Here is a 19,611-nt window from a genome sequence, read left to right as displayed (position 1 = left end):
AAGTCTTTATTTGGGTTACTAATCCGTTTTTTAACATCTTTAAACACGTTTTGTTAAGTTTTATTTAAATTTCTCCCTGCGCTCCTGTGTCGTGTTTACACCGGAAGTCACAGGCACGACTACTTCCTTAGCAACCAGCGTATCCCTGGCAACCACGCTACAGAACTGGCAGGCGTTAGGCGGAAAAATGGCGATAATCGGTGCCAAAAAATCACTCTGGCAACAAGTGTGTGAAGGTAAGATGGTAAAGGTCCCTTTTTCGAAGCTGTTGTGAATTTACAAGGGGCGTCAAATAAAACCTGTGTTTTTGTTTAATGTATTTTTGTAGAGTTTGAAGCTGAGCAGCCCAGTCCTCCCAGTGCCCAGAAGCACCTGTCAACAGCGTCACCTCCACAAGTACCTGAGCGTAAGATGGACTGGGCCACAGCATGTACATTTCGCTGACATCCTGGTTTATATCTTTGTGTTTTGTATGAATGTATGTTTGTGTGTTTGTGTCAGGCCCTGTCACACATTTTCTGGAGAGGAGAGTGTATCCAGTCTTGTTGCCTGGACTGGAGGCTTTGCTGAAAGAGGCCGAGAAACACGACTGCTTCAAGGTCTTGAGACTGACTTAAAAAATATGAAATCAAAGAAATTCATTGGTTGGTCTGTTAGGGTAAAACTGATGTCGACATCTACTCTCATATATTATAGAACTTCTCAGAACTATAGTATAGAATAGTATAGTATAGTAGGTACTTGTACTTTACCTGAGTGTTTCCATTATTCTCTACTTTATATTTCAACCTTCTAGTACAAATCAGACTCCACTTTTTCCTTTCAACAAAATAATTTCACAGCCGTGATTATTAGTCACTTTGCGAGTTAAGATTTTACATCTAAGTTTACTTCACCTGTACCAGGTTACACATTGCTGCGTCAGGATTGACAGTGACCAAATCAACTTTATTGAATTTTAATAATTTAAGTACATTTTGCTGATAATATGTAAGCATATTTACTTTTATTTGAATGAGTATATGAGTCAGAAATCATTTTAATCATCCATGATGCTGAAATCAAGTATGTTACAGTTGATCCTTCCAGTATAGAAATATTATACTATAGAAGTAAACAAGATATAAATAAAGACAGTAAGACATAAGACTAAGTAGGATGAAAGGTATATCAAGAAAGTACTGAGATATAAACATTAATGTAAAAAATTATCATCAAAACTTTTTGTGTGTATATATATATAGATATACATATAGAAATAAACATGTTCCTAATATACGACACACAGTGAAACACAGTGTAGATGATACCGGAGAAATGCTGCAATATGTTGTACATGACAGTGATCAACAGTATAAATCAATGCAACAACCAGCAGTGAAATATGGCATGTGATATCGCACAGATCGCTGGGTGTGTGGAGATATATAGGGTGCTGAGTACTTTTTTCTTTTGTGTTGCAGAGTAAAATGACAGCGTTTAACCCGTGTGACTTCCTAACTGAGTGGCTCTACAAGTAAGAGCCCTCCCACACACACGCACACACACAGCTCTCTCTATCTAGCTGTATAGTGCTCCTCTCACCTATATTTGGAGTTTTGTGTTTGTGAATATTTGAGTGCGTGGCAATTTTTTTTAATCCTCTCTCACTCAGCCACAACCCCTGCAGGCAAGGACAAGACACAGTGAAGTTTTATGACATCCCTTTTGTAAAGGACTGGCTCAGCGTGCAGTGAGTGTCAAACACACATGCCACAGCTGGTACCTGAAAATGTATTGTTTGTTACGAAATTAACTTTTATTTGAAATTTGTCATTGGCATTTTATAGAAACTGCTCTCCTGTTTTCAAAGTTTAAGGCAAAAATTAACGGTGCGATATTTAAGAAATTAGCTTTAAATGTAAAAGAAATTATAAAAATTATAAAGACCGCTACAGTTATCAGTAGTTAGCGGTCACTGTAGTGATATGCTGCCCCTAATTGTTTGTATGAGTATGAATATCATGAAGGTGGCTATTTCTTACATATTGCACCTTTTTAAGTGCGAGGAAAATAGATGTGCACAAGGTAGATTTCAATTATGTCAACTCAAAAAAGTGAAGAGAAAAATGCTATTTTTATATGCAGATGTGACATCCTTATGTTTTGTCTCTTTTCAACCTTCGTCTCTCTTTCTTTCTCTCTCCGTCTTCAGTCCCAGGCCTCCTCTCCCTCTGTTTCTGCTGTTGAGTGAAGATCAGGCTGCTCTGCTCATCCAGGCTTTCTGGAGGGGATACAAGGTACACAGGACACGAGACAGTGTTTGCTGTCTTTCTGTCACAAGTATATTAAAGGACTAGGACTAGCAACGTGAACAGACACAGTTGGCAAAAAAAAAAACCGAGTTTCAGGGGGCTAACATAGTTTTGAATAGATTATGAAATATTAGTAATTTCAACATATGTCTGGTAAATTTCAAAATAACAGCCTGGAAGAAAATAGAAAAACATTCTAATATCCTGGATACATATTACCAAGCTGATAAGAACAAAGACATTTTCTTAATGCTAGTATTGTGAGCATGAGTTTTCATTGTCTCAGGAAATCTCTTTTTATTTTGAAATAACAAGATGATCAACTCGCATCACGAAAACCAAAGATCTATCTCATCACTTTAGATATTCATCACAGTTCAGGAGAGCCATGCCAACATGAATAGATGTCATCTTGACTGCCATAGCAACTAATTTTAGCTGATTATTATTGATCAGTGCATCAGAGAGTGCATCAGTCTTACTTGTTTATATGCATAATTTATTACGCCATTAGAAAACCTCACCAATGTGATTTGTCTCTTTTCCACTTACCCGATGCCAGCTAGAACACTTTTGGTTATGAAACACTGGACAGTAACAAACCACTTGACCACTGAAATGTGTGGAATATGAAAAAACATCTTATCAAATCTTTCTTCCAACAGATCTATGTATCTGTTCAAACTGGAATTCGATATGGATTGATCAGAAGTTACTTTATTTATGATTGACTGGAAGACTTTTTACAGAAAAGCCTCACAATTGAGCTTCAGATCGATGTTTATGATCATCATCAACTATTGGCAGAAAAAGGCTTTTAGAAACTTCAGTGAGTCATCTTCATTCAGCTACTCACTGAGGATTTTCCTTCATCAGTAGTGCAGATATTGACACATTTTACATGGAAGTCACTTGTATAAAGCCCATTATCTGCACTGGATACACATTTCACTAGATTAATCCCTCACAGGTTCATAAAAAGTTCATATCATTCACTGAGCAGCGTGCGTATGTCATGGTCCACTCTTATTAATCCCACAAAGTAATTTTCTCGTGATAAAAGATCTCCTTATCGCAACAAACCATCCTTTTGTTTTCTCAACAAAACAAGATAAATGAACCCGTTATCACAAGAAAACAACCTTTCTTATCAAGAGACAATGAACCTGGTGATCTCCAGAGAATGGCATTAAATAAAAAAATCGCAAGCACAGCCACTCCCGGCTTTTGAGATTTTAAGAAGTGACAGTGTGGGGAAAAAAATGGGATTTTGAAATAGGAAGCATGAAGGAACCTTGCAATTACCCACACACACCACAGTGAGCCTTCGCTGTGAGCCGGGATGTTTGGTTCTGTTGGGATACAATAGGCGCCCTCCTGCGCGTGCTTCGGCCCACAGTGCGATCTTGTTGTATAATCCCATCCCGCTGAAAAGCCCCTCTACCACCGGGACTGCAGTTTCATTCAGCAGCTTGATTATGTCATCTGTGATGCTGGGAGTTAATTCCTTTCTGTGTGGGCGTTGTGGTCTGAAGTGCTCTGTACTGTGATAAAAATAGACATAAACAGACACTACCAGAGGCAAACAGCAGCGATTTCTTCACACACAAATAAACCCAGTCTTGTATGATGAGGGGATCCAAGCGGGGGTCATGTGTTTGCACTTTCTTTTTGTTTCTTGTCCTTGTGAGAGGATTCAGCTTCAGTCTCGCTGCACAAACCATCGAGAGCAAAAGGTGCCAGCTGCCCTGTCGCTTACGGTTACATCCCCTTTCGACATATGTTTTTGCAAGTAGCTCACTTTGTGGGTGTGTTCAGACAAGATTTGTTTTGTGTGTGTGTGCGTGCAACCATGTTTGGACTGCTTATATGCCAGCAGGGGGCAACACTCCCTCTTCTTTTTCTGTAACAGCAAAATCATTAATTTGCTTTGCTCACATGAGGTGGCAGCAGTGAGCCAGCTGCCTGTCACTCCTCACTGTGTTTACCCCGAACTCAGACAGGTTCAGTAGGGCCACTGATAGCACTGCAGCCCAGCACACCCAAGGGATTCAGAGGAAGAGAGACACGGCCAGAAAAAGACAGCAAATGGGAGGATGAAGCTCAGGCTTTGTCAGGAACATTTTCAAGAGGAAGAAGGATGTTGCAGAGTGGCCTCGGATCGGTGTTGTGGGGCGGGATGGAAGGAAAAACAGCCATTGCAACATCTGTAGCGGGTGAGATAGGGACAGATGAGGGAGACTGTGAACGCAGAACAATCAGGGCCCGACGACGAGGGCTGGCCTCTCAGGATCATGACTTATTCAAGATACACAGGGTGGAGATATTTTGGGTATGGGCGCTGAGGCGAAGTCCTGACAGGCGTTGTAGCTTGTCACGACTGCTGTTACCTCGAGTCGAGAAAAGCAGCAGTTAACAGCTCAGTGGGCAGCAGAGCGGCGAGGAGGACATCAGCACAAAACAAGCGAGGCTCTGTAGAACTTCATTTGTGTCTGCTGGCGTGAGAACATGCATCTGCTACCTGTAGTATTAACGACAATAATAATAATAATAAAAGCCTCCCATTACGAATGTAAAAATCTAAAAATAACAAGCTATATTTCAACACAAATGGTCTTAGTGTGAGATGTTTAAACACTTGAGAAGAGGGTTTAGACTGCAAGAATATAATAGGATTATGGGATTTCATAGAAACACTATTAGACGTTATGAATATGAGTTCTTGTGTGTTTTTTGACGACTTAGAATTCTAGATATCAAGACAATGCTTTGCAAAAACGATCGTGATATCGAAATTGCAATCCTCTACCTTTATCAGTATGCCCTGTTGTCTTCACCCCCTCTTTCCCCCTCACTCTTACACCCTCTACTGTTATGTAACCTGCCTGACGCAGCGCTGACTGCAGAGGGAATGTGTGTTTTTGAATGTGTGTGTGTGTGTGTGTGTGGGTGTGCATGCAGGCGTGTGCGTGTGTTGTCCGTGAGAAACAGACAGACTGAGAGCCAGGAGGACAGGAAGCATGAAGGAGGGTGTTTTTGTAGATTGGAGTCTCATCCCTCCATTATTAATATGTTTTATCAAAACATATTGAGGGCTGAGGAAGAGCAAGGATAGCGATAGTACACACACACACACACACACACACACACACTTATGCACACCAACACATCAGTGACCCAGACAATGCGATTGTCTCTTGTTTCACTCATGTACAACTCTAAAGAGCTGATGGGTCTAAACATATTACGTAATCTTCTTTAGACTGTGTGCCTTAGCCCAGCTCTAATCCATTCATCCATGCCTGCTAGTGTAATGCACACATATGTACACGCACACACACGCGCACACACACACACGTCACTGATTGCTAAGACTTCTCAGGCTCTCTCAGGCCTAGTCAGCTGACTCGGAGTAATGTGGCTGCTGTGTAATAAATAGGCATCACAATCAGGCTGTCAGCGTTAGAGTCTGTGGTCAAGTAGAGAAGCAGGATTTTATCATAATCATTTTACTGTCCACGGCAAGTTTATTAACCCGCGTTTATTTACAGGGCCATTGGCCTCGCCGCAGGCCAGCACTGACCTGTATGTGAGTGTGTTTCTTTTAGAAAACTTAAAGAAATAGTTCAACATTTTGAGAACTAAGCTTACTGGCGGAGGACATAGGTGAGAAGATTGATACCACTCTCCAGGTCTATATGTTAAAAAAAAAACCTAGAGCTAGCAGTTGGTTGGCTTATCTTAGCATAACGATTGCAGGGTTCTCCCCAGATGGTGGAACAGTGGCGCTGCGCCACTATACTGCTTGCTCTGCGTCACTATACTGCTAGCTCTGCGCCACACTCTGCAGCTATATTTTCAATGTTAGCTGCTTTATAGCGGGTGTTTGTGGGCTGCCGCGGTCTTCTCGTTAAAGAAGCTCGTTTATTTTTGTACAGATTAAGCAAGCAAGATATGACAAGCTTACTTGTGAGCTTGAGAGATTCTGCAAGGTCGATTATGCTACCTTTGAACTGAGCTAGGCTAGCTGTTTTCCAGTCTTTCCGTTCTTTATCCTAAGCTAAGCTAACTGACTGCTGGCTATAACTTACTTTAACCATGCAGACATAAGAGTGGTGTCTATCATCTCATCTTATCCTCGACAGAAAAGAAAATGGGGGCATTTCTGAGAATGTTGAAGTGGAGCTTCAAAATCTTCCGGTGTGTTAAAACTTCTCATGCACTTTCTTCTAACTGGTATTTAGATTGTCTAAGAAGGATTAGATATTAATGAAGAGATTTGTCACCTGAAGTGGATTCTACAAGAGCTACAATGTACAAAGAAAGATAAGTGAATAGGGTTTTTTGGTCAATTGGAATAAAAATGCTGTTACAGTCCCTCACGATGTTTCTCAAGAGTCATCTTGAATCCGCAGGCCCAGCTATTGTCTAGAAGTGGGACACTGGGGGTACTGATTGTATTCTCCTTGACATAAACTAATAGAGCTGTTTGAAACAATCTCACACACAGTCATACTCAGAGAGCTGTATAGAAGTGGGTCTGCTATTCCAGCTGAATGATCCGAGGGCAGCGATAGATGAATGCTTTGAATTGACGTTCATTGTTGACTCAGTGACAGGACATGTGCAGGGACACTCATGCAGAAAATATGTCACAGGCACTCAGGACTTCCAGTAGTCGGTGGCCCTGCTTCGTCCTCCCTGTAGAGGCTTGCTGTCCCAGAATCAGATGAACTGGTCAGGTAGTCCTGGGGTATTCTCTTTCATCTATATTATACAGAGTATTTTAGATTTAATGTACATTTAAGTTTTCGTAGGAAGGACAATAAGGTCTAAGAGGAGCCACTTACTGCGCCTGAGTCAACAGAGGCATGAATCAGATCAGCTGGTTAAACCTCCGTGTGTCATCGGTCTACAAAAAGATGATGGATTGGTAGGTGGACGGAGTGCAGAGCAGGCCGTGTAGAGCAGGCCGCGTCTTTATGCAGCCTGTCAGCGAGGCTGGTGATGCGACTGCAGCCAGTTCCTCCGAACAGAAGCCATTGTGCTGCCGCAGAGTGTGAGAATTGGAGAGGAGCTCAGTCTCACAGATCGCTTGAAAGGCTGTGCAGTGGGATTGAAGTGTGTGTGAGAAAGAGGGCATAGTGTGCACAGTTTGTGTCACTGTGTGGTCGTGCGCATTTTTGTCTGGCGAAGAGGAGGGGGCTCTTTTTGTGCTGGTGGTGGTGTCAGCTTTTAGTGTTTCATGTTTGCTTGTGGCTTTGTGAGAATGCATGCAGCCCTGCAATGTCTCACAGATTTTTTGAATTGTTCTAATCCCTGTCCTGATGCAAACACGCAGCATGAGAGGACCGGCTCAACCACACATGGAACATTATGTACTGTATCATCACAGGTTCGTTAATGGTTTTATCGTTGAGAAATGGATGAAGAAGAGACTAATTTGCGGCGGTAAAATCAAGTACTAATGTATATGCAATCACACAAACACACAGAGTCCTTGATGCCCACAGTCCCCTACAATACCGCAGCCCTGCTAATCAGCTGTGTCGATGCACACAGACAGGCTTCAAAACGCTCACGCACACACACTCAACCCAGCTCTTTGTCTCCTGAGATCACACAAACTGTCATCATCCTGCATGTGTATACAAAAAGCCAGCTTTCCAAGAACTGAGACTTGGATTTTGTCTTTGTGCACGACACATTCAGGCGTTGCCTCAGGGGTCCCACGGCCGTCAAATATTAAATTGTAATTTAGCGTTGGCTGACAGGAACAGAAGAAGAGCTGGAGGTATAAGATTTCTGCAGGACGCCGATGGAAAGTGACACAGAGTAGAAAAGGCCACGCAGACACAAACAGACAGGCATAAGCGACGGTGAACAAACACAACAGACTCCAACCCCCCTCTCCACCCCTCCTGACCCTCAGCCCTCATTTCCATTTCTATGCTTTGCTCCCATCAGCAGAGGGGCTGCTGCGGCACTGTGACACCCGCTAAATTAACTATTGGAGCCCGCTAGTCTTCGCCATTCCTCAACCCATCGCCAGGCTTATATAACAGGCCCACTTTCATACCCACTGATAATAACGACACTATTGTCGCCATTCAAGCCAGCACTCGGGGGGGGGGGGGGGGGGGGGAAGTGGGGGTTCCAATGGAGAGGGAGGAGTAAGAGGAAAACAAGAGTGGATAGAATACAGAGGAGAGGAATGAAACACTGATGTGACGGAGAATGAGGTGAAATAAGGTGTTGTGTCAGAGATGGTGTCTGAGGTTGGAAACACCCACATCTGGGTGCCGAAGGAGGAGAGAGAGAAGGCGAGGAAGGGGAAGGAGTTGTAGCAGGAGGATGAGATAAAGGGAAAGGGAGAGTGAGCTCTTCAGGGAGTTTTTCTATTAATTTAAAACAGCAAGTCTGTTTAGTAATCTCTGAGGAAAGCCAGCAGCCCACGCACAAACACACATAACAACCGCAGGGGTTTCCTCCGAGAACAAAAGCGTAACTCATGCTAAAGACAGACTGGATGGAGATTTGAATCAGACAGCTTATTGACAGAAGTCTGCAGTAGAATTTGACCCTGTGTGGTCACAAATGCACAAACACACTCAGTCTTAAACCTTATCACTTAAGTATTTACAACGTTTACATAATCAAGTTAAAGCTCCGATTAATAACTGACCGCACGTTAAAGCTACAAAAATAATACTAAGGCTTATATTACTTAATAGGGGTGGGAATCACCAAGGAAGATACGCTATGATGTCATACATCACACTGTCTGTGTAACTGAAGAAGAAAAAAAAAAAACCCTCACAAAAAAAGCTCATAGAGGCTTAGATTAGTTCCTTGTTAACACACATACAACCACACACGGACTGCAACTTGTCCATGTCTGCCTGCTTCATCATTCCAATGTAAAATAGTCATAAACGAGCAAAAGGCCGAACTGTCAGAAAGTACAAAAGTTCTAGAAGTCAAATATTTTAAGGATGGATACAAAAATCTTTGATCAATGTGTAAATAAAGCCGAAAGAAGTTAAGTCCACGAGGAGTCTGTCACGACTGGGGAAAACTAAAAGGGGTGGACCCAAACGCAGACACACAGGAGGCAAGATTAAAGTGAACAAAAGGCGAGCTTTAATTACAGCAAAGCTGGGTGATACAAAAAGGGCCAGGAGAACAAACTTAAAGGAGTCAAAAGGACCAAAAGACAAAGTAGCAAAATAACAATGCTAAACAAAGTGCAACAAAACCAATTCTACAAAGTCCAAATCCAAAAACATACCATCAAGGAGGACACGGGAGGAGACACGGGAGGTCATGGGGAATCACACACACAACGAACTGACAAGGAGTGAGTGGAGAACAAAGACTTAAGTGCACAGGCACTGATGAGGAGACGAGGAGCAGGTGCGGAGAGGGAGGAGAGAAGAGGGCAGGTGAAATAACGAGGGAAATAATAAGTTTAAATACTACTCTTTTTAAGGTCCCCCCTCCTGAATACCCAGTCTACTCTGATTGGTCAGCTCACACACGCTTGAGCCAGCACCACTAACAACAACAGAGCAGCTGTGCTAAATTAATTCTTATTTGCCAAGCTAGCCGCATGAGGCATGAAATTATGCAAATATGTGACATGGTGACGTGGTGTGATGTCACAAAGTCACAGAATTAAATAAGGGACCACTGACAAGGCGTTTCAGGTGCAGTGTTTTCTGTGGGAGAGAGGAGCTTCTGTGGCTGCGACATTGGAGACCTTTTACATGCAAAAGAAACTTTAGAAAACATAAAGAAAGGAAAAAAACGACAGGTCTTCTTTAATCAAGTAATTGCAGCTACTGGCAGTTTGGATGTAGGTTGTGATTCCTCCGGCCGCAGTGATTTAGCTTTTATTTCCACTCCAGACAACACTGGCAGCTTACTTGTACCTTAATTAGCTTAATTAAGTTATTGATAATGTTTGCTAATGTGAATTCATGCATGTGCGGCCTTGGCACGTGTGCTGTGTGTGCGTGTGCTACAGATCAGGGCACGCCCAGATGTGCAGGAGCTGCGCCAGTGGCAGAGAGAACTGAGAGAGAACCGTGACATTACCAAAACTGTCAAACACTTCTGGGCCCAACAAGAGAGCCGAGGTAAGAGTGCACGCACACACACACACACACACACACACACATATTCACATTCACATGGTATCACTGAATGCCAGGCCTCGGGCTCGCTGGCAACACAATACCATTGATCTTGAATTTTCTCCTGCGGCCGACAGCAGCTGCTGATAAGTAGGCAGGACGCCAGCACATTCACACAAACAAGCGACAGTGCAACAATGTCAAACCGTGCAGCACTATACACACCGATGTACACATACACATTTATCAACCATTGCAGCGCACAGTCTCACACACTCACACACACACAAATCCACAGCAGAGATACAGTATTCATCCCAAGACGGCTTTGAAGTTAAAGCAGAGCGATGAGGATTGAGAGAGCAGTGACAGAGTGAGAGAATGAGGGCAGAGACAGAGAACGAGAAAGAGACAGGGCAAGTGAGTAAGGAGAGAGAGCGAGAGAAGATTACAAGTGAAGGAGGGAAAGAAAAATGTCCGCAGGGCTCAGGGTGTGTTCGTGTGGCAGAGATAGAGCAGAGGACAGAGACTGGGGATACGTGTGAAGAGCAAAGACGGATAGAAAGTTCAAAATGATGAAATTGTCTGTGTGTGTACTGTGTGCACACGTGAAGGGCAGAGCAGCTGAGAATGCAGGCCCATGTCCAGTGTGACTGACTGGCCTTAGAGGAGAGGAGAGTGACGAAACTTTGCCCTTGAACACATGAACACCCACCACGGTACAAGTGATTTCTAACCAGCACACAGTTACAGGAGGGTATGTAAAAATATTGGGAAAGTTCAACTTATTAGAAAAATATAGAACATTTTATTTTAAAAAATGAGTCGATCTGTCCGAGGGTCCACCACTTTGTTTCAGACTGAAATATCTAACTATAGAATGGATTATAGTGAAATCTGTTGCAGATATCCATTGTGCCGGGAGGTCGAAGCCTCATCAATCAATCAATCAATCAATCAATCAATCAATTAAACTTTATTTATATAGCACATTTCAAACTAATTAAAATTCAATCCAAAGTTCTTTGTTAGTGATTGAAAAAGAAAAAACATGGTATAAAAACAGGTTTAGAGACTAATGCACGCCAAATTAAATGAAATGAAAAGTTTTAATAGTGAAAGATAAAGAGTAAAAGATAAAGACAAGCAATAAAAATAATGATGATACATAACATATACATGGTAAACATTATATCTGTTAAACATCATCATATTAGCAGTGTCATTGTGATTAAAAAAAAAAGTATAAAATGCTAAAATGTTTGACCCAATATACCTGGGTATTGATTACCTAGGATGAGAACGCGTGGCTAACTGTGTATTATCAAAACGTATTGGCCAGTTAGCTTGGCATTACTCTGGGCTCAGTTTAATATGCAACATAAGTTCATACAATATCCTATTTATGGATAAAATATAGGTATTAGTGGGTCCCTGCTCCGTCTCTCTATCAGCTAGGGGGTTCTTGGCCTGAAAAAGAGAAAAAAGACCCCTATGTAGCATGATGATTTTAGCTGTTAGCTCGAAGCACCATTGTGCCTAAGCACTTACACAGCTACTGGCGGCTAGCTTGTTTAATATATTTGTTGTCATTAGAGATGATAACTTTGCAGCTACAACAAGCTGTCTGCACAGGACACACCTCAGGTTCACATCCAGCAGATATGGATCCACATTAGCATTCCTTTAATCATGGTTGTTAATAAAGCATTCCTTTAATCATGGTTGTTTTGGCCCTGGTTAATGTGAGCACAATAGTAGCTTTCCAATAGCACTTGGTTGATCTTCACCAACTCCTGGGTGGAATATTCAATAATTAGTGTCAACAGTATGTGGTTTGTTTTTTAGAGCATTTTTACTGAAACATCTGCCTGCTCTGACCACATAACTTCACTTTGAGAGCAGTGACAGCTGTGGGCCAGAAAACTGATGCAGTGGTCATGTGATCCATCCATCCTCATATTTTGATCATATAGGCACGTTTAAATTAAGTAGTAGAAAGATGATGACAAACACACACACTCCAGCTTGCACACTAATGCTAGGTGTCACAGCATCTGTGTTTTTGTAGCTCCCAACAATGACACCACCATAAACACAGGTTTCTTCCACACTGACACATTCCACACAACAAAGGCGCCACCGCGGCCGTGGTGGGCAGATGAACATTCTTCCACAGCCGCACTCTGCTGCTGCTGCTAACTGATGCTACTGCTAACACACCACTACTGCTGACCTGTCATTCGAGCAGGGGTAGTAGTGTGTGTGTCTGTGTGTGTGTGTGCGTGTGTGCGTGTACAAGACAGTCAGCCCAGACTGTCCCAAATAGAAGACATTTTCTGGCCTGAAATGGATGAGACTGTGAGAAATGTGTGAGCTGGAGGCAGGCAGGAAGGGAGGGAGGGAGGGGATGAGATTGATGCTGAAGTTGCAGTTTGTTTGCTGATTTTGCCTGTTGTTGTTTTGGATGTAACGAAGCAAGCACTGCCCTCCAGCGCTGCCGGATAAATGACCCATGTTCGGGACTGTGGGCGGGAGAGGGTGAGTTTGGGAGAGAAATGACTTAGGGAAGGCCCCCTCCCATAATGTATACGCAGACTTTAAACTCGATCCAACAGCTGCACTCATCTCATTTGACCCGAGGAGACCAGCATGCGATACCTCCTCTGCAGTTTTCACAGTCTGAAATCAGAATTAGTCAGAGACAGAGAGAAAAAACAAAAGAGCAAAGTAACCCAGAGAGCGGACACAGGATGATAAGTGTCGGTCAGAAGGTCACGGCTCATTGGACAGGTGCAGCTCTCGACAGCTCATGAATCACCACATGACCGTCCTTGACTGGAGCCTGACATGTTGGATGTTGACAAGAACAGAGTTAGCCAGGGAAAACACTTTCCCTCCTAATGGAAGTAATAGTATAAAAGTCAGAATAAAATAGGAATAGATGGAAAGACTCAGGTAATAATGATTAAAGTTGTTGTCTATAGTATATCATGACATGAAACAGATATATGAATCTGTTTATATTGTTACTAATGATTATATTAATGTGTCTGTTATAGTTAATTATTCCCAAGTCTGACATAAAGTAACTTGCGTTCTTTATTTATTACTAGTGCATTGCCCGTAGGAAGCATCTATTCCTATAGAAAAGTGGGAGGTTAAGTAGCTTTTTCATGGATGGCCAAATGAGGCTGTGTTTGAAGGTGGGACGTCAGGGATATAATTGGCTGTTTTTGACTACTTTTGATTATACCATTATATTTCACCTTAAAAACTATTTACCTTGCCTTACTTGGTGTAATTATTTTTAGCACAACCTCACATATGTGACTGTACAGTTATTTTTTTCATTTTAAGGTACTATATTAACACTATGGACCTAAAATCACAAAATAACATAAAATCAGAGTAGAAAAAGTTAGTTTTTTTACTGTGAAAACCACAAATATGTTTAATGAACCAATTGCATTAGTTATAATGCAAATATAAATTGTTGTTTACTAAACTGGTGCATAAGTTTTTGAAATTTACAAAGTTATGTGTAACTATTTACATTTAAATGCAGGCAATGCCTCAGGCTCCTCAGCTCATTCCTGCCTGTTCCACATTCAGCCGTCTCCTCCTTGGTTTGCCTCACAACACGACTCCACTACTCACTAAACACACCACACCAAATACTACATAACACACTAACTATACACTCCAAACACGCTATATGTCACAAATCTCTCAGATCTCAAAACTCGCTATCTCTGTCGCCGTCTCCAACACATCACTGCTGCTGTCAATCATCCGCCGATGTCCGTCCCACATCTTCCTGTTCCTCAACAACCAAACTAGCTGCTTGGACACTTTCGTGACAAAAGCACATCTTTACTGTTTCTTCTTGCACCAGACATAAAGCAAACGTAACGGCAATGTTCGCGAAAAAGCGTGTTGGACATTATTTACCCTAAATCCAGTTTTGGACGTGCCAGTGCATCCGCTCCGTCAACTCGGGAGGTAGGCCGTGTGGGTCGGTTAGCGGCTAGCAGCTAGCTACACACGAACATCCACAGATTCCGATCCCACTTTGTTGACCGCGCGTCTCCGGATCTCCTCAGACCCGAACAGACTCGGTCTGGACTTGTTTAATCTCATTACAATCCACAATAGTCAGTTTAGATGAACAGAACAGAATGGGACCGAACCGCTGGCAAAATCCCGGTCCAGCTCGCGCCACTGCAGGTATAATTCCGCTTGTGACAAAAGCACATTTTTACTGTTTCTTCCTGCACCAGACACAAAGCAAACGTAACGGCAATGTTCGCGAAAAAGCGTGTTGGACATTATTTACCCTAAATCCGGTTTTGGACGTGCCAGTGCGTCCGCTCTGTCGATTCGGGCGGTGGGCCGTCCACAGATTCCGATCCCACTTTGTTGTCCGTGCGTCTCCGGATCTCCTCAGACCAGAACAGACTTGGACTTGTTTAATCTCATTAATCCACAACAGTCAGTTTAGATGCACAGAACGGGAGCGAAGCGCCGGCAATATACCGGTCCAGCTCGCGCCGCTGCAGGTATAAAGCACCCGTGCGTCCGTCAAATCAGGAGGTGGGGGTCGCGGTGGGCTCTGTAGTGATTGGCTCTGGTGCACGCGTGGCCACGGTGTGCAGTGATTGGCTCTGGTGCGCACGTGACTGTAGTGGCTCCGGTGGACAATGCTCGTGGAATTTGTAAAGCATTTATGAAATAATTTATTAACGGTATCATTGCAGTCCAAACAAATGCGAAATAGCACACCCTTGAACCACGCAGCAGCCATGTTGAAACTCTCAGGTCAGTCTGATCCTGATCCGCAGAGATATTTGAGGAACACACACATACACACACAGACAGACAGACAGAGATTCCGTGCATTTATAGATAGATAAAGACCCCTGCCTCTTATAAATGACATATTATGAAAGTATCAGTCATGGTGTTTGAAAAAATTTATTGGATTTTCAGATAATAAAAAAGGTACTAAGGAGCTGTATCAGTTAGGGATAGACTTATTATGGGCTTTTATCCGATATCTGTGTTTTTTTGTGTCTGATTGCTGATTAAATTAATCAATTAAAAAACAAAACAATACTTTGGCTTTGATGCAAACAATGGAGTCTGTAGTCACCCCTCTGTGGTCTCACTCAATATCCGGCCCATAACACTGCCTTTTTTTTTTTACATGTAACAAGTTATAGCCCGTCAGCACTGAAAAATCTGAATCTGTACCTTGTGACTCAAATTAACTAATACTAGCTAGCATGCTAACAGGCTAGCAACAGCCCGTTCCGGTAGAACATTCCTGTGCTAGCGCTGTAAACACAAACAATCCCCTGGTTCTCTGAGCTACCAGTCCGACCACTACAGTCACAGCTAATTATGCTAACTAGCTAACGGCAGCTACAGTTAGCATCACTTAGCAGTTGCTCTGGTGATATGCTGACCTGTTTGAGTATGAATTTGACAAGTGGCTGATTCTTACATACTGCACCTTTAAAGCCACAGCTGCAGTCATTAGAATGCAAGAAAAGCAAAACAAATGTCAGTCTCTTCACTGAGAATCCATCTGTGGCTCTTGCTTTGGTATAAACGGCCAAATGCGGCAGTCTATTCATCACGGCTTCACTTCCATAATGTTAGAGCTACTGTCTTTTACTGGCTAGATAACAAAAGGCCTCAACAATAGCTTCGCAGCTGTCACAGAGAAAAAAGTGTCAGCAATCGGCTGAATTGTGGTGTGTTTGTCAGGTTCACAGACCTCATTAAAATGTTGTTTCCTGTCAACTGTCTTTGGGAACAGCACAAGTTTATAAATATTTTATTATGTGAAATTAATTGGACAATTGTTTCAGGTCCTTTCAGTCCTACATTTGAATGTCTGAGATTCACAGTGTGGAATGATGTATATGCAGGGCTGTTTTCACATTCATTGCTGAAAGTGTTGCTGAAATTTTCTCTGAGCTCAGTGAAAATCTGATTTTAAGAGGTAGGCCTATGAGCATTGTGACATCACTAATAGTTTAGGAGCCTATCCTGTTTGAATATTCAGCATACACAGGTGTGATGTGGAAACTTTGAAGCCTCCAGCACACAAACAATGGAAATGGACTTTACAGTGAAGTAGGACACATCTTGTGTCATTCAGGTAAACTTGTGAAATGAAAAATAATTATTTGGGGTGTCACAATATACCAGGACTGACGATAATGGTTAAATTTAAAAATGAAATAGTGCTATCTTGTTTACAATCCTTCTTTAGGCCACAATAATTCTGTTGTGAAAATTTTATATCGTAACATCCCCTAATATTCATATATTCTGGAGAAAGAGTAGATATAATCTAAGGATTTTAACAAGATATAAGAAAAACACAGTCATAAGTACAGCGTTATATATAAATCTTTAAACCTGTCTGAATTTTGTACTTAGAAAAAACAGGACACTCAGTATAACTAGAAATGCCTGTTTGTTACATATATAAAGTGGACTTGGAGACAGTTCTCTCTGTAAGGTTTCCCTGATATTTCTCGTTGTGACATTTGTGCTATGAACAGGAAGTTTTGCAGAATAAATTCTTTAAAACCTGACAGAAAAGAAGCCTTGTTGGCTTTTTTTGACACAACATTTTCAGGATCTGTGAGCTTTAAATCTTTAAACAGGAGATTTCGTTCTGCTTTTTGAAGGTAGCAAACTGTTGTTTGTGCAGAATGGCAAGATTATTCCCCCCCCTCAAAAAAAGGAACCTCATTGTCGAGGTCTGCTGTGCACATCATAAAACATTTATTGTGCTCTTCTCTTGAAACAAAAATGAACCTGTTTGTGTTAAAGATGCAGCTCTCATTTGTCTCCAGTGGGCTCGGCCATGACAGATCTTCCAGAAAGCCTCCTGCCCGGCGACTTAGATGTCTCCATCCAGGTAGTTTCTCCGACTCCCCAGAGCACCGTGGTCCACACTCCCACCACCCAGATGACCCCGGAGGGCGTTGAGTGGCTGACCCCGAGCCTGCGCAGCGTGGAGAAAATGGCCTCCGCATTATCACCAGTGACTGATTTCCTGGCTGTATCCGAGTTTGGTGACAAATCCCTGACTGCAGTGTCTCCGTCTTTACTGGGAAGTCCGAACATGAGCTAGACTGGTGGTGCTGTGAACTGATATCATTAGCTCTGTGTACAAGGTTTCTCTGGTGTTTAACGGCTATTAAACCCTGTTCGGTTGATTTCAGACTGACCAAAGCAATCAGTCAAACAAGCCATTAAAAACGGCTGTAACCAATTGGATATGGCCAGGCAGGGATTTATGGTCTGAGATCCATGTCTAATTACCTGATTGCCTTTCATTGCCTTATTGATGGATCACCTTCCTTCACGTGTCTCACCCGGCAAATGAACAGCATATCACACGGTTCACATATTTTACTACCCTGCCGTAACACACTTAATGTTTCCCCTCAGCACCTCTAGCTGATAGCCCACTGGAAGATAACTGAATCGTATTTTTCCTTGCCCTGTCAGTTTTTTTTTGCTCAGAAATACACATGACTCTACAAAAGATGAGGTTATAGCATTTCCATTCTGGCCACTGAGGCCAGGGTGAACGGTGCAGAGCAGCACCTTCTATCCTGTTTATCAGAACAGGAAATTACCCTGTCAGGGAAACGGAAAGTTAAAAAAAAGTGAAAAACATCATTGAGATGACTGGTGGGCAAATGACAACTATCTTGTGTCCTATTTCACAAGTGATAATAACCCTATTATATATCTCCTGACACTAATAGATCGAATGTTAGTGTCAGTGAGGCAGGTCGGACATTAAAGGTGCAACGTGAACCTAAATTATCAACTAACTTACTAGCTAATGGTAGCTACAGAAAGCAGTGGTTTCAGGTAGTTCTGGTGATAAGCTGCCTCATATTTGTTTTGACTGAATATTGCACCTATATATATATATATATATATATATATATATATATATATATATATATGTATATATATATATAGGTGCAATATTCAAGAGCTGGCATCTTGGCGAATTCAGTCAAAACAAATATGAGGTCAGGTATATATATATATATATATATATATATATATGTATATGTATGTGTGTGTGTGTATGTATGTATGTATGGATGTATATGCATATAACATCATACCAAATTTGACAATGAATGATGCTCTCATAATAATTTCAGTATCTTATGTGAATGTGCTCAGTATAAGCTGTATTTTATTTTTGTATGTTTCCACAAGACAGAACATTTCTGTCTTTATTTTACAGTTTAGGGTGTTTTGCACCACTTACCCAAATTGAAAACATTTTCCATCTCGTCTGCTGACTCTGGCACCTTTAGTTTTCCATTTTTGCGGCTGTTAGAGATCAAACAACTTAAATGTCACTTATCAGCCCCGGAAAGTTCAGTTTGCAAAAAATATTCAGGATAAAAAATAGACTGTTTCCTGCTCATCTCACTCTGCACTTCTGTGCTGTCCTTCATGCAAACTTAAAAGACAGGTTATGACTGACTTCTCCTGACTGAATGTCAATTAAACGGAGATAAAGTGCAATCTTGGCATTTTTCCATCACTACTTGAACTGTGTACCTGAGAGGATACTTCTGGTTTCCCCTCCAGTGGCTCTGCGGCGGTCCAGTGATGGACGGCTTTCCTGACCATCCCAGTCACTGATGCACACCGCCTCACAGCGAGGCATGACGAGGGTCATGTATCTCCCTTTGCAGGTATGTGGATGCCTGGGAGACAGCTGCCACTGGGTAAGGTGATAAAACCGCCCATTTCATTCTGGGGATATCTGATAGTGCAGCCAGCTCCACGGAGTCTGGCAGCACTGGGACCGACTGAAACTGGATCCACAGCAGCAGGAGGGAGTGGGCACTGGGCTGAAAAACAACTGGCTCTGGGCTGAGATTCTCAGATGAAGGTGGAAGTCTAGAATACGACTCAGAGACCAAGAGTCTGGACCGTGTAGTGCAATTATAAGCTACACTTAACACTAAGTTCTTTGATGTAAACAACAGTCTGCCAAACGCGTCCAGAATCCTGAGACATGTAGGATGTAGTAGGCCTAAATTAAAGGAAGTATTCTCTATTTTTAGAGAACAAAAAAAGTCTGTGAGCTTCATAGTCCTAAAAATAAA

General features: G+C 42.2%; 1 protein-coding gene across 2 annotated transcripts; it reads left to right on the top strand.

Annotated features, from left to right (window-relative positions):
* Positions 1 to 128: 128 nt before the first annotated feature.
* iqck (IQ motif containing K) lies at positions 129 to 17,781 on the top strand. Of its 2 annotated transcripts, none has more exons than XM_030406419.1 (8): positions 129 to 236; positions 329 to 406; positions 502 to 599; positions 1,464 to 1,516; positions 1,670 to 1,732; positions 2,195 to 2,279; positions 10,324 to 10,435; positions 17,311 to 17,781. In XM_030406419.1, exons 1-8 carry the CDS (start codon positions 188 to 190, stop codon positions 17,589 to 17,591), a joined length of 819 nt encoding a protein of 272 aa, XP_030262279.1. In that variant the 5' UTR covers positions 129 to 187; the 3' UTR covers positions 17,592 to 17,781. The 2 variants fall into 2 exon arrangements, with proteins under 2 accessions (XP_030262279.1, XP_030262278.1); XM_030406418.1 differs by having other exon boundaries at positions 1,655 to 1,732.
* The last annotated feature ends 1,830 nt before the right edge of the window (positions 17,782 to 19,611 follow it).

Source organism: Sparus aurata, chromosome 23 (genome assembly GCF_900880675.1).
Source record: "Sparus aurata chromosome 23, fSpaAur1.1, whole genome shotgun sequence".
Classification (NCBI taxonomy): Eukaryota; Metazoa; Chordata; class Actinopteri; order Spariformes; family Sparidae; genus Sparus; species Sparus aurata.
Note: the sequence above shows the minus strand (reverse complement) of the source record. Positions and strands in the feature narration are given on the sequence as shown.

Bases quoted from the DNA above. Each gene is read 5' to 3' on its own strand.
- iqck (XM_030406418.1), top strand. From the start codon at position 188: ATGGCGATAATCGGTGCCAAAAAATCACTCTGGCAACAAGTGTGTGAA. The intron at 237-328 runs GTAAGATGGTAA...GTATTTTTGTAG, and splicing joins CTGGCAACAAGTGTGTGAAG to AGTTTGAAGCTGAGCAGCCC. The intron at 1,517-1,654 runs GTAAGAGCCCTC...TCTCTCACTCAG, and splicing joins CTAACTGAGTGGCTCTACAA to CCACAACCCCTGCAGGCAAG.